The 14,307-nt window shown below is 39.6% G+C and overlaps 2 protein-coding genes across 2 annotated transcripts; one reads left to right on the top strand and one right to left on the bottom strand.

The window, feature by feature from the left end:
• The first annotated feature begins 265 nt into the window (after window positions 1–265).
• st13 (ST13 Hsp70 interacting protein) lies at window positions 266–8,111 on the top strand. The gene is made up of 13 exons (XM_044331349.1): window positions 266–424; window positions 821–960; window positions 2,028–2,076; window positions 2,284–2,374; window positions 3,434–3,507; window positions 3,638–3,704; window positions 3,822–3,906; window positions 4,092–4,202; window positions 4,965–5,067; window positions 5,315–5,431; window positions 5,582–5,621; window positions 5,806–5,894; window positions 7,402–8,111. Exons 2-13 carry the CDS (start codon window positions 851–853, stop codon window positions 7,534–7,536), a joined length of 1,071 nt encoding a protein of 356 aa, XP_044187284.1. The 5' UTR covers window positions 266–424; window positions 821–850; the 3' UTR covers window positions 7,537–8,111.
• Window positions 8,112–9,683: 1,572 nt separating this feature from the next.
• rbx1 (ring-box 1, E3 ubiquitin protein ligase) lies at window positions 9,684–14,278 on the bottom strand. Its single transcript, XM_044331350.1, has 5 exons — window positions 14,134–14,278; window positions 12,893–12,971; window positions 12,321–12,391; window positions 10,066–10,151; window positions 9,684–9,915 (listed from the first exon to the last, which is right to left on the bottom strand). The coding sequence occupies exons 1-5, from the start codon at window positions 14,257–14,259 to the stop codon at window positions 9,903–9,905; spliced, it is 375 nt and encodes a 124-aa protein (XP_044187285.1). The 5' UTR covers window positions 14,260–14,278; the 3' UTR covers window positions 9,684–9,902.
• Between the last annotated feature and the right edge of the window lie 29 nt (window positions 14,279–14,307).

Here is a 14,307-nt window from a genome sequence, read left to right as displayed (position 1 = left end):
AATCAACCACTTTTATAATATTATGAATCGCACATTTGTGATCTGTATAATATAATAAATAAATGAATAAATAAATACATAATTTGTATAGCATTCTTCTTAAAACAATGTTTACAAAGTGCTTCACGCACAATAAAACTGTCTGACCATGTGCCTGACAGGCCTGACTCAGGGCACTTATGAGTCTTACCATGTGCCTGACAGGTGTCACTCAGGGCTACATATGTATGTAACCATGTGCCTGACAGGCGACACTCGGGGCAACAAATCCCATTTCCAGAGTCCGTCTGTCCGACAAGTTGCCTGAATGAAAACACAGGAGCGACGCCACCATCAGTGAAGCAGCGTTGTGGCGATAAAATCGACTGCAACCTTCCTCTGCGGGCTTTCTTATCGGGTGTCAGCGGTGTAAACCTTCGATCAGGTTCGTTTCCTTGTGATTACTGAGCATTATGGCTGCAGCTGCGACGTGTTTATCATTGATTTGCGGCCCGTATTGCAGCTAGCTATTTAGCTAAACGACGTTATCATGCGTCAAACAGTCATCGCGTCATGGATGGATTCACATTTCTAGAAACTTCTGCGCTTGCGGTCACTGTTAAAGCTTGTTTGCATGGTTGCTGCATCGCTAGCGCTTGAATTGTACGTATTTGTTATGTTTCTGTAAAGCGTAGAGTGAAAAAGATGAGGTTGTAGCGCACGCTCATTCAATCCCTTCACGTTAGCATGCCGTGCTAACGCAGGTATTATCGTCAGCAGCTGCGCGCGTAAACAAAAGCCAGACTTTAAAGTTTTTATTTCTGTTTGATCCCGCACGCAGCTCTGTGTGTGCTGGACGTGACAGAGCAGCATGGACGCGCGGAAAGTGTCAGAGTTGAAGGGCTTTGTGCAGATGTGCGAGTCCAATCCTGATATCCTGCACCTGCCTGAGATGAGCTTCCTCCGGACCTGGTTGCAGAGGTCAGTAATTACACCTCAGAGCACAACTGTTGCTCCAACAGGTGAACACACAGGGGATTTATTCTTTCATTATAGGACTGGAGTATTTAGATGAAGTCTCAAACACCAGACTGCCGGCTCAACACGTGCCCTGTCCCGCCCACCCTACCAGTACATACTGTGCTCTGTGTGTGTGTGTGTGTGTGTGTGTGTGTGTGTGTGTGTGTGTGTGTGTGTGTGTGCGCGCGCGTGCGTCTGTCCTTGATGATTTACATTGACTGAGTAGATTTAAATCACATAGAAACCACTCACTTTTTGGATTTAGAAGGTTTCTGGAGTTATTAGAGCTGCAACTATTAGTTGATTAATTGAAAATTAACAGCCAGCTTTTTTGATAATCGTTTTGAGTCATTAGTTAAGAAATAAATGTCTAAATTCTCTACTTCCGGCCTTTTAAATATGAATATTTTCTGGTTTTGACAGTAAACTGAATATCTTTGGGTTGTGGTCTGTTGGTCTGGACAAAAGAAAATATTTGAGGACGTTGCCTTGGGCTTTGGGAAACCATTTATACCTCAAATATGTAATCAATTAATCAAGAAAATAATCAGCATGTTAATTGATAATGAAAATAAATGTTGGTTGCAGATCTAGCAGTTGTGCTGTCTTGCCAGCAAGCTGAAATGCAGATTTTAATAGACTAGAGATGAAATAAGTTGATTGTAATCAAATAGTTTATGAACAGAATAATACTCAGCGTGTATTTTGATCATCCATAAACCAGTATTATTTAAAGTAAATGATTAAAAAAACACTGGTTCTAGCTTCTTTAAAGCGGGAAAATTCTGGATGTATTTGTGGAACCATTTGAAGACGTCACCATGAGCTCTGGGAACTTATAATGGGCATATTTTTACTGTTAAAGTTAACAATTAATTGAGAAAATAACCTGTATGTCAACTGATGATGTAATAACTTAATCTTCATGGGGACTTGATGTTGTGGAGCTAACATGGACTGGTGCAGCGTTGTACATGACATGGAGATGTACTGCTCACTAACTTGTTCTCCATCATTTTACATTGCAGCATGGGTGCAACGATCCCTCCCCTACGTAAGACAGGAGATAGATGCCAGGTACCACTTAATATTTTTATTATGCTTTTTATTTGACATCTTTTGATACTTTGGTTTTGTTCTTAATTTTTTTGTTCTGTATTTTCAGTTCAGAACAAACAAACAAAACACAAAAATAAGAAAATATGCACAGTTGAACAGTGCTGGCTGTTGATCAGTTGCCAGTAAGTTTTCACACTCATCACATCGGTGCTCTCTGACTTGTAGGGCGGTTGTCCCTGTGGTCCTCCCCCGACAGCGGCTTCGCATCCTGAGCCTGAGCCTCCTGTGCTGTCCGAGAGCGAGGAGAGTGATTTAGGTACGGTATGTCTATCTCATCAAGCTCTGGATTCGGGGTCAATGCCTGATCCCCGTGGAGAGACTAGATGTAGCATTACCTATTATTTATATTTTTCTACCATCTGTCGTTCAGATGAGCACATGTTGCAAACGTAATAGATTTTTTACAAACATTTAACATAAAATATGTGAGCTATCTCAGTCTAGCTGTAAGCTTTTAAGTTGATATTTTGAACTTGTTTGCCAACAATTGCATATTTACACATCCAGCAGTGACTGAGCAACATTAGGATTTGTTTTTAGTTGTGTTTCTGGCCAACTGACAAATGCTAGTCCAATATTCACTCTCCTTCTAAGTCTGTGTTTGGTCTCTACCAACTCCTGAAGAGAAAATCTGGCTCTTAAGCTGCAAAATGCTCCACTTGGTTCATCAGCTTGTCACTAACTTTGTTGTTTCAATGCTGAGCAGCTACTGTACAGTGGCTTTTTAGAGCTTTCTCTGTCAGTGCTGGCTAAGAAAATACAACAATAAGCTGAGGAGAACTTATCAGGTCATAATTTTGATTGATTTTGATTCATTGTTAATATAGAAATTTATTATTTCTATTATTATTATTATTATTTCTTCAAAGCATAATAATAGGTTTATGCCTCTAGATTGATCACTTTGTTGCATTTTGTGACCATTTTGAAGATGGTGCAAGTCTTTATAACAGGGTTCTGAACACTTACTGTAGGTCCGTGTAGTTATTCAAAGTCTTTAAACCTTCATCAGAGCAAATGTTAACTAAAACTTATAAATATGTGCATTAGCACAGCTTGCAGGAAGGAAAGGATCAGCAAGCTTCACTGTGTGTGACGTCTGGGACAGTCAGACACAGAATTTCTTTCCTTCAGTGTATTTAATTTAATCGATGTGAATTTCACCAAATTTAAGAAAAATATTTCCAAACATGTGCTCAACTTATTACTCTGAAGAGTGCTTTGAATTAGGACTTAAAAGTAATAGATGTTGTTTGTATAAAAGTTGGATGTGTCCCAAGAAGAACTTATTGTAAATGCTGTTTTGCTTTTTCAGAAATTGACCAAGAGGGAGTGATCGAACCAGATACCGATGAACCACAGGACATGGGAGCGACTGACAATGTTGAGGTAAAATATTCTGCTTTTCCTTATTTATTTATTTATTTTTTTAATCAGAACAGTTAAGTTTATTAAAGAGATTGCAGGCTTGGAGAATAACTAAACTTTTAACACAGACTGTGTCCATATGTTTCCTCAGGTCACAGAGGAGATGATGGACCAGGCCAATGAGAAGAAGATAGCAGCTATTAATGCTCTAGGAGAAGGTGGGTTGATATTGTGCTTGCAGAGACAGTTTCTGTACTGATACACAAGGTAAACAGAGCTAAAGACTGGGTTTAATGTATGATCTTTAATACCTATTTCCATTTTTTTTCTTGCAGGGGATCTGCAGAAAGCTCTGGATCTGTTTACAGAAGCCATCAAGCTGAACCCTTGTGTAGCCATCATGTACGCCAAGAGGGCAAGGTGAGAGTCTTTCATTTACGTTGATTGTGGCAGATCATCAAAGTAATATTCAGCCACTGTTTTATTCCTCAAAATAATCAATAACATTTAATTGCTTAATGTTTAGGACTGACACACTTCTCTCTGCTTCATGACGGCTCTTGTGTTTACACTGTGTGTGAGTGTAATCACCCTCTTCGTGTTAGTGTTTTCATCCAGATGAAGAAACCCAACGCAGCCATCAGAGACTGTGACAGAGCCATCAGCATCAACCCAGACTCTGCACAGCCGTACAAGTGGAGGGGAAAAGCTCACAGGTACATTTCTACGTTATAGGTGCTTTCAGATATGTAAAGTTGGCCAAGAGGTAACGTTACACCTTTACACATGCAGGATATAACCAAACCCTCAGTGTAAACACTTTAAAGTATAACACAGCTCAACGTGTTTGGCAACTGATGTTTAATATTTCATCAGCGGAGCTAACTTTGGGTTACAGCAGGGAATAATCACTATTATCATGTAGTGTGATCTATAGAGCTTTGGTGACCAAAGACGACCTGACCCAGATTCTCACAACGTCCCTGCTGCTACAACACATATCTCCAAAGCAACCGGTTGAACTATGGTGTGAAATAACACTCAATAAACTGGCCGACTCTAACATTATAATCACCATTTGTGAATAAAGTTCAGCTGTGATCTAAGCTCGCTTTGTGTTTTTCCGCCTTTTTCAAAAACATTAGAGGAGCGCAGATGGATGACGTCTCTCTGTTTGCATTTTTTTCACATCTTATCACTTCGACTCACTAGACTCTCATCTCACCAGCTGACGTGCCTCAAAACTGATCTCAGTCTGACACAGATTGTAGCAGAGATTTTATGTGACTGATCTCACAGTGTGAGAAGATTGTCATCATGAAAGAGTATAAGGGCCTTTTGTCACTGAATTCTTTTTTTGACACCATGCAGTTTTTCTATCTGCCTTTCATGCTGCTTGTACCAACTTGTTGGTGAACTAATAGTGTCATATTTTGCTTGTTATCTCGTGTGTGTGTGTGTGTGTGTGTGTGCTGCAGGCTGCTGGGCCACTGGGAGGAGGCAGCCAGGGACCTGGCCACAGCCTGTAAACTGGATTATGATGAGGACGCCAGTGCGATGCTGAAGGAGGTCCAGCCGAGGGTACAGTACAGTTTAATATAGTAAAGGAGTAAAAAGTTGTTTCCATTAGTTTGTAGTAACTGTGATGCAGATGTGTCATATTAATGTGTGCAAGCTGAGAAGAGGAGTTGGGTTCACGTAATGCAGATACACCGTTTGATCGGTCTCCAGAACCTCGTAATGACTGACAGGAAATCAAAGATGCAAAGATTCTCCCAGATGTGAGTTTGCGGTACGTTATTCTCATCATGCCTCTCTTTGTTTTCAGGCTAATAAAATCATGGAGCACAGACGCAAATACGAGCGCAAGAGGGAAGAGAAGGACATCAAGGAGAAACAGGAGCGGTTAAAGAAAGCCAGAGAGGAGCATGCACGAGCTCAGAGGGTGAGTGAAGAGTTTCCCTGCATTTGATTGAAAGTTAGAACTCAGTATTTCCTATTACAGACTCAGAAAAATACAAGAAATGGCCCTTTTAAGTAAGAGTTCCTGCTCACACACACTTTATCCTGAATGGTTTCTTTTGTCTCTCAATAGGAGGAGGAAGCCAGACAATTTGGTGGAGGATTTTTCCCAGGTAGGAGAGTGAAAGCATGCTGGTTCACTGACATACACTCCAAATGTCCTTATAGGAGAGGGAAATGGAAAAAATACTTCTTCTTTTTTTTTTTTTCAAGCCACTTATCAGACAGACATAACAACACCTGTAAGTGCAATAATTAGTGCTGCCACAGTGAATCAGTGTCATTGTCACTCTGCAGGTCCTGCTGGATTCCCAGGCGGAGCCCCTCCTGGCATGCCTGGTCTCGGTGAACTCTTGAAGGATCCTGAGGTGCTCAACGCCATGAAGGTGACTTTAACCACTCAGCACATCCCTCCACTTCCACTGCTATGTCTCATGTTTAAAGTTGTAGGAAATACGTTTATTCTCTTTGCTGAGAGTCGGATGAGAAGTTTCATGTCTGTACAGAAATATGAAGCTCAGCCAAGAGGCAGTTAACAAAACTCACCAGCACCTCTAAAGCTCACTTATTAACACGATATATATAAAAACCAATGTGTAGGAACGTCACAGCACATAACCAGTCAACACTGTGTTTATGTTTTATCATTTACATCGAGATGAGTCTTTTGGAGTTCACAAGTATCATCATCACTGCTGACACAGAGAGGAGGAACATGTTTTAATCCCACACTATAACGTGTATTTGAGCCTTTGGCACTGCAGCATGGAGATGGACTTAGATGAGATATCCTGTTGTTCACCCAGAGAGATTAAAAAGGTTGAAATCCTGTTTACACAGAACAGACCCAATGTACTCGCTCAGCTGCTGCACCATTAGAGGCAGACTAGAGAAGACGACGCTGTTTTTAATGTATTACTACCATCACTCAGTCTGTCTAACTGGGACATTGTTCTTGTTCACGTTCACCAATTCTGAACAGACCTCTGTGGACTTGTGAAGTTTTCTGAATAGGTTTGCTTTTCTCGACAGTCTGATCAATGTTACAGCTGCTGGTGCAGGTTAGTTGAAGAGCAAATGTAGACCTGCAGGTTTTATGAAAGACGGAAGGCTTGAATGGACTTCTCTGCGATCACCATTAAATTTGACTCTTAAGGAAAGGGTAGTCGTCAGTTAGATATAAGAATAGCAAATGTAAATTTGGGATATACTTTTAGATAGTGGGATGATACAGGACCATAAGGTAACAAGATAAAAAGAGGCTTTTTCCCTCATGGGACTTTAAAGGAAGAGTTTGAAATTTTGGGAAATGTGCTTTGTGTTATTTGTTTTTTTGCCGAGAGCTGAGCTTGACTTATAGTTGTATATTAAGGGTTTACAGCGTAGCTGCGGAGCATACACATAACACATAGCTGCTGCAAGCTGACATTTTCCTTGATAAAGCTCTCATGTCTGTATGGGGAAATGTGTAGCAGGAGCCAGCGACCTGTTAGCTTAGCTTTGCTCAAAGGCTGGAAATGGGGAAATGGTTAGCATGGAGGTGAGCTTTAGAGGTGCTGGTAGGAGAATTCTGTTACCTTTGGTCAGAGCCAGGCTAGCCGTTCCCCCTCGTTTCCAGTCTTTGTGCTAAGCTAAGCTAACTGGCTGCTGGCTACATATTTTGCATAAATAAGAGAGTGGTATCAATCTTTTCATGTAACACTTGGCAGGAGAGTAAATAGGCACATTTATGAGCTATTCCTTTGAACACTGATGGATTTTATTGCCCCTTGTATTTTGACATTACCCTGTCTTTTTAAAAAAAATGTTTTTCTGTATTCTACTTATTTTGTATTTTGGTAATGCATGTAAATGTGAATAATGACTCTGTTTGCCGTCCATATTCAACTCCAGGACCCCGAGGTGATGACTGCCTTCCAGGATGTAGCACAGAACCCGGCCAACATCGCTAAGTACCAGAACAACCCCAAAATCATGGCCCTCGTCACCAAGCTGAGTGCCAAATTCGGAGCTCCACCACAGCCGTAGACAGGACAGGACCGGACCAAAGCGGAGAGGAGAAGGGGGGAACAGATGCGTGGTGAAACAATCTGGAGAGCCACAACGCTTTTCAACAATTATTCCACTGTGTGCAGATCAGACAGGGAAGCAGGCGACAGGTTAATCGATGTGATGTAGAGAAACTGGGGCAACTTTTAAAATGTTCTTAATCAGCCCGTCAGCACTTAACAATGTCTCAACAAAGCAACCCGATGGTTAGGAATCATGTCTTTATATTTAGACGACCCCTCTGACTCGTCTCAGACAGGACTTAACCACAAGTTGACATTTCTTAACCTGTATCTGGAAACGCTTAACTGGGAGCTCCTGCGCTAAGACGCTAGCTAACAAACATTTTTACAGCCATTTAATAAGTGAGAATGGTTTAGCTACCTGTCTTTTCTTTCTCTGAACAGAGCTGAACTCACACAATGTTGGAACTTTTTGTCATCAGTTCTGTTATTATAAATGCAAAAAAGTTACTTATTATGATGTCTGACCCTGTTGAAAAAATGATTCACAATAATAAAACCTCTGTTGCTGTAAAGCAGGTTTGACATTCATTTGTAGTTCAGTTGGTCTTTCATTTCCTTCATTTTTCATCGGTGGCTATTAACTGGTGCAGTGGACACACAGGCCTGTGTTTGTCTTTTAATTCATTTAAGAATTTAATCATTTATATAGATTTATAACACTGTTTAGGATTGTATCTGAAGGTACATGTCAGGTTTCCCATTAGTGAGGACTAACAGCTTACTTTAATACCGAGTTGGCTAAAAATGACTCAGATGTGAATGTAATGTTCTGTGATGCACTATGATTAGAGACGTACTTCTTTGGTTATCCGCACACGATTAACAGTGGCCTGTTTCATTAATAGTTGATTGAAAGTTCTGTTGCCTTAAAAAAGGCTTGAACACACCATTTCTGTCAGACTGCCAGCTTTGTGTTTGAAGAACAGATCCGTTCTGGTCCAACAGACTGAAATTGTAGAATTAAAACGGCACAATGAGCCGTGATTTTAATGCCTCTCCTGGTGCGGGGGCAGTGTTAGAACAAGGTTTTATTAATTGGGATTTACAGGAGCCTTGTATTTATCATTATCTACAGTAGATTTGTGAAAACAAATGTAAAAGTTTTGATGTAAATTATAAAAGTAATAACTTAGGCTTTCATCAGGGTGCCAAATACTTTTGCTGGAAGGCCAGATTTGGACCACTGGCCACTGTTTGCCCACCACTGGTGTTTAATAATTCAGAGGCTTTCATTGAGTTTTTTTTGTCACTTACCATCCAGGAGGATCTTTACTCAACTCTCTCTGATCTTCTGAGTTTAAATCCACAGTAAAGTTGTGGTGTATTTGGTGTGAATTGATGTGTTTTGAGTTTCAGCCTCTCATGTATCCTCATTAGAAGAAACTTTCTCATTAACAATTAGTCAGATTGATTGTTAGTAGTATTTTTTGTAATCTGTTATTTTTACAGTAATTTAACAAAAATGTCAAACATTCACAGGTTCCAAATTTCACAAATGTGAGGACTAACTGCTTTTCTCTGTTTTATTAATGTTATTTGAATATCTTTTGGACTGTTGGTCAGAAAAAACAAGCAACTTAAAAACATCACATTGGAAATGTATGATGTTTTTTTCTAAGATGTTTTGACATATAGACTTAAAGACTTATATAGTTATAGACTTCATTAAAAAAAGAAAAAATGGATGGATTAACTAATAATACAAATTGTTGTTAGCTTCAGTCCTAGTTCTCATATTTAAGTAACCAACTGTTCCTCGCTGTCTTTTAGTGAATAACAACACTGTTAGTTCCTTATTTGTTTTTAACAGAAATTGAGTATACAGTGCAAGTCTCTACAGGTGCAGTAATATAAATCAGGCCCAGAGGGAAGAGTGGGTCACCAGGCCACTTAATCCGCCCGGGGCATCTGTCTCTCAGCCAGAGGATTACTGCTCTGTAACACACGCTCAGCCCTGGATCTCACCGGCTCTGAATCACAGCATCAGAGCTGATCTGAACAAGGAAATTCCTGTTACTGAAAACAGCTTTTCAGTTTCAGTGTCCATCCAAATGTAGTTTAAATGTTAACTAAGTCATAGTTGTGAAGGTGAGTCTTTGCAAATGTTGAGCCATTTTTATTGAATAGGATACAGCACACTGAACCTTCCGAAACTCCTAAAAAATATATCTTTTTTGTCACAACATTTGTGTTTATTTGTGTACTTACAACATACCAAAACAAAGACGTAGGAGTAAATAACTAGGATTACAAGCAGGAGGGTAAAGAGAAGCAGTGAGGGTGACGCTTAAGCCAAGAAAGAGGTCAATAATATTCCAACTAGTGTCCGTATCTGTGAAAACATAACAGAGAGAGAGAGAGAGAGAGAGGACACACCGTCAATACAGCTGTTCAGTTCAGGAAATATTCATAACTTTTCACTGTCTGAGGCTACTAGTGAACAACCAAAGTACACTGTCACTCTACAATTTAAGATACTCACTTCTGAAACTCCCACTCCCTGTTGTCTAGAGGGCACACCTGTCTGGTTTTCAGCCAACGAGAAATACAGTGGAAATGGAACGCATGCTGTGGAAGACAAACAGGGCAGAAAGATATTTACATACATGCAGCATATATCTCAGCATAACCAGATTAGGGCAACAGTCCATTTTAACTGTTTTTATTTTCGCCACATAAAAAATGTCCCCAATAAAAAACTTACATGATTAGTTGTATAATTCTTTATTTTTACAATTCTACTGAAGTTTTGTTTACATCAGCAATGGTTATAAGTACAGGAGAAAATCAGGTCTACTTGCTCTTCTTTGCCTTTTTTGCTCTCCAGTAACTCAAAAACTATTTATGCTAAACATACTGTTAGCATATATATACACTTTAATGCCGTTTCCTGTATTTCTATGAGATTTGCATAAATTTGCATATTAACTGAGACATTCCTGAAAAGTTTTAATGCTTCCAAGATGGCTGATATGTCAAATACTACCCAATTCTTTGAAGGAAGATGCTGACTTTTCTTATTGGTAACAAATGCAATTTATTTAAGAATAAATTAACCTCCAGTGCAAATCTTATTTTTGCTGACCTCCAGTGTTTTAAAGGAAATTCCCGTTTATTTGAACCTGATGTATTTCCCACAAATGTGGCAGTTGTGACTCTATGTTCTGCTAACTTTGCTCTCTGCAGCTCTGTTATTGAGATTCAGATTGAGATTCAGGTGAATGAGGCCTCGTGTGTAATGACGGTTATTGAGGCAACGTCCATCAGCCTCCAACTGCTTTTGAAATAAACAGGATTTTTACATGAATTGTTTCAAAAGTTTGAGAGTCTGAATGAAAGTAAACACAGGAACTAGCCGCCTGTAGCAGCATTATGGCTGACTGCATAGTGAACCACATCCGGGACAGTTTGCACGTCAGTTTCTTTACGTCTGAGGTTGTAGCTCAGTGTCTGTTCATGCTAGAGAAGTAGTAACTTAGTAGATGAAATAAAATGGTTCATGGCTGCAAGTTTCCAAATGGCAAGGATCAAATGACAAGATCCGCACTGTGCAGTTTTCACGGAGTACCGCTAGATGATAAAGACACACATACTTTAATTCCTCACAGTTACGTGTTGAAATCATATTTTTCTTACTGTGTGGAGCAGAACATTTAACCCAGACGGCCTTGTTCTTTTCTTCCAGTTGATTTTGTGAAACAGTCTCCAGGACGACTATGTTGATAAACACTGTAAATCCTTGTGTAGTAGTTACACAGCTGGGATAACTCTAATCCGTGGACTCTTCTAGATTTTCCAAGTCTGGCAGCAACAGGTCTGACTGCAGAAAAAGTTTTCCTCTTCGCTCGTCAGGAGAGCAGTACTGCAGGAACACCAGCAGTTTCTCTGAGGTAACTGTTACTGTACGTTGACTTTCCTGATGGTTCTGTTGCCTTTCTGCCTCCATTCTTCATTCTTCCTTTTTCATTTGTTTTATCTCCTCTCTGTATAATCTGGCTCAAATAGACACAGCTGGCCAGTCAAAGTGAAATGACTCATGATCATCCTCATAATAGTCCACGGGATAATCCATCATTGCACTTAGTTTTTTTTAGTTTCCTTGCAGTCTAAGTGCAGTGAAAGTCAGCCTCATATATATATATGTAAGTAAACCGGCACACGCAGATGAATATATGGGTGGTCTGGTTAGCCGGCAGCCGGATGTAGTTCCCTATACAATTAGCCATAATGCTGCTCATTATACGCAAGGCCTCGTTGGCCCAAATCTCAATCCAAATCTCAATAAAGGAGCTGCAGAGAGCAAAGTTAGCAGGACACAGAGTCACAACTATGGGAAATACATCAGGTTCAAATAAACTGGAACTTTCCTTTAACTTCTCACCTTGCTGCAGTGACATGAGTGTACTACAGGACACTGTGACATCACTGTTGGGTGTTGTTACAGGTTACTTTTTCCCTCTGTTGTATAATGCAGGTAATTTTGGTTTTATTCACAAATGATTTGAGATTTCTGACACTGCTTCACTATGATGGAAGTGACTGAAATTTGTGTTTGTGATGCTTACAACATTAAAGTTGCATTTTTTTGCTTTTCCAGTAACGAGTTACTGGGGATAAACCACAGACCTTGTGAAAAGCTTTTATTGCTAGACTATTTTGTACTTGAGGTAAAAAAAAACAACAACCATAAGATGTTATTTCAGCCCACTCAATGTATTTCAGTTGATGGAAACTCACATTGCAGACACCCCAGGCTACAGTGCACTCCTCAGAGGTTGCAGAAGCTTGGTTGGCCTGGCACTCTATACCTGATGGAGGAAGGAGAAATGTGTCATAAGTACTGTTTCACAAACAGACATGTCTGATGAATGTCATTTACAGCTTCACAACTCATGAAAGCTCAACCTGGTCAAATGATTTATTCCTTTAATAGACAGGATAACCAAGTTACGGCTGTTACTCCACTTACTGTAAATAAACTAAGAACATTTTTATGTGCCTGTACACTTTAAAGTTGGTAAATTCACCTTTAATTAGTGTACTTCACTATAGTTGAAATCACATCCTTTACAGAGTACAGGTGTTACCTTTGAGATTATAACTGTATCTCAGCTGTTGTGACTATCACATTCAAAAGGAGTTCTTTAACATCTACCATACTGTCGTATCCTCCCTACCACTGAGAGGAACAGCATACAGTTTGTTGATGTGAAGTTTCACAGAAGCTGCTCCTGACCAAATCATTAAGAGTTCACATAGTCTATTATGAAAGCAGTGTTGAGTCCTAAACTGTGTGAAAGTGAACTTACAGAGATCCATGATGTGATTCCGACAGATTGCACAATTATCCACCACGATGTCCCAGGCCCACAGCGCCACAGCATTCCACTGGTGGGAAAAAGGTATATATAAATGTCATATTTAAGAAAATATTTTCATGCACAGCATACAACAGCTTTAGAGATTAACATCACCATCTAAACAATAAATTCTTATTTGGGAATTTGTAAACAAAATACGGAGATTTTAACTTTTTTTTTTAGAGGATTTAGAAAACAAAATGCATGAAGTGGAAACTGTAGAAGGATTTGACTCAAAACAAAGCTTGACTATTTGACATGATGTCTACTACTACTTACAGAGGACGTTACAAAAAAACAAACAAACAAAAAACAGTGATGTGGATATCACTGATTCTTGATTTCACCTTCTATTTTGACAATTATTTTGCTAGTAGCTTTTTAACCAGAAGATACAGATTTGAAGATGTATCATAATTGTAAGTATATAAATTTTAGGTTAAATTTCAGGGTCTAAGACACTGTGCCAACACTGATAGTGAAATTACTGACATTGTCATACTGTTCCAACTGATATATTATTTTTATACCACTACGAAATATAAATATGTGCGATATATAATTGATGAAGTTAACGTTATCCTTTAATCTGGGATTATCAAAATGTTTTGTTAACGTCAGTAACGTTGCCGTTCGTTAGTAAGTAAGCACGAAGTTCAATCATAATTTGTTATAGGTTGACTCACATTACTTTTGGGGTGGATCATAGATATACTACGGAGGGAAACGGTGTATATACTGTATATGTTATAACTTCAGGTTTTGACTCCTTGTGGGAGCTATCAGCCTCAGGAAAGGCGGCTAAGCTAGGCTAATTTAACGTTAGCTCACCGAGAGCTTGGCTGTTAAATTAATGTTAACGCTTGGTTTACCGTTAAAATTGCTTTTCTGATTTGTTGATTAACGTAGCTACACTCTGGTTAGTTAGGGGAGGTTGGCTATTCATCGCTATAAGTTCTGGTTATTAAATCTTTAACGGTAACAAAAAAAAGAGAAGTGCACATTCATGCCCAGTTTGAGGCAGGCTAACAGCTAGCTAGCTAGCTAGCTAGCTTACTATCCTAACGATAACGAGTGAGTTAGCGTTAGCATGCTAATGGCAGTGAGCTGTGTTAGCTGTCATTTAGGACTGCTGACAGATTGTACAGTTTCTTCACAACTCAACGCCGAGTTACTGTATGTTTCCATACCTTCTTTACTTCAAACCGCTTCTTGCTCGCTCCACTGTTTGTGCCGCTCGGTGTATCTACATCCATAGCTGCTGCCATCTTGAACGAAGAAGTTCTGCGTGACCGCCCCGGAAGCAAAGCAGACATTTCCGTCACCCCAGCGCTTTAGTCGATTGTAGCAGTTTGTGACACAAT

This window comes from Thunnus albacares, chromosome 17, assembly GCF_914725855.1.
Source record: "Thunnus albacares chromosome 17, fThuAlb1.1, whole genome shotgun sequence".
In the NCBI taxonomy this organism is placed as follows: Eukaryota; Metazoa; Chordata; class Actinopteri; order Scombriformes; family Scombridae; genus Thunnus; species Thunnus albacares.
The sequence above is the reverse complement of the archived record's forward strand: the minus strand, read 5'-3'. Positions and strand labels throughout refer to the sequence as shown.

Excerpts from the sequence above, each read along its gene's own strand:
- st13 (XM_044331349.1), top strand. The coding sequence starts at position 851 with ATGGACGCGCGGAAAGTGTCAGAGTTGAAGGGCTTTGTGCAGATGTGC. Across the intron at positions 3,705-3,821 it reads TATTAATGCTCTAGGAGAAG|GGGATCTGCAGAAAGCTCTG; the intron begins GTGGGTTGATAT and ends TTTTTCTTGCAG. Across the intron at positions 4,203-4,964 it reads TGGAGGGGAAAAGCTCACAG|GCTGCTGGGCCACTGGGAGG; the intron begins GTACATTTCTAC and ends TGTGTGCTGCAG.
- rbx1 (XM_044331350.1), bottom strand. The coding sequence starts at position 14,259 with ATGTCTGCTTTGCTTCCGGGGCGGTCACGCAGAACTTCTTCGTTCAAG. Across the intron at positions 12,972-14,133 it reads AGCGGTTTGAAGTAAAGAAG|TGGAATGCTGTGGCGCTGTG; the intron begins GTATGGAAACAT and ends TTTTCCCACCAG. Across the intron at positions 10,152-12,320 it reads TAGCCTGGGGTGTCTGCAAT|CATGCGTTCCATTTCCACTG; the intron begins GTGAGTTTCCAT and ends TGTCTTCCACAG.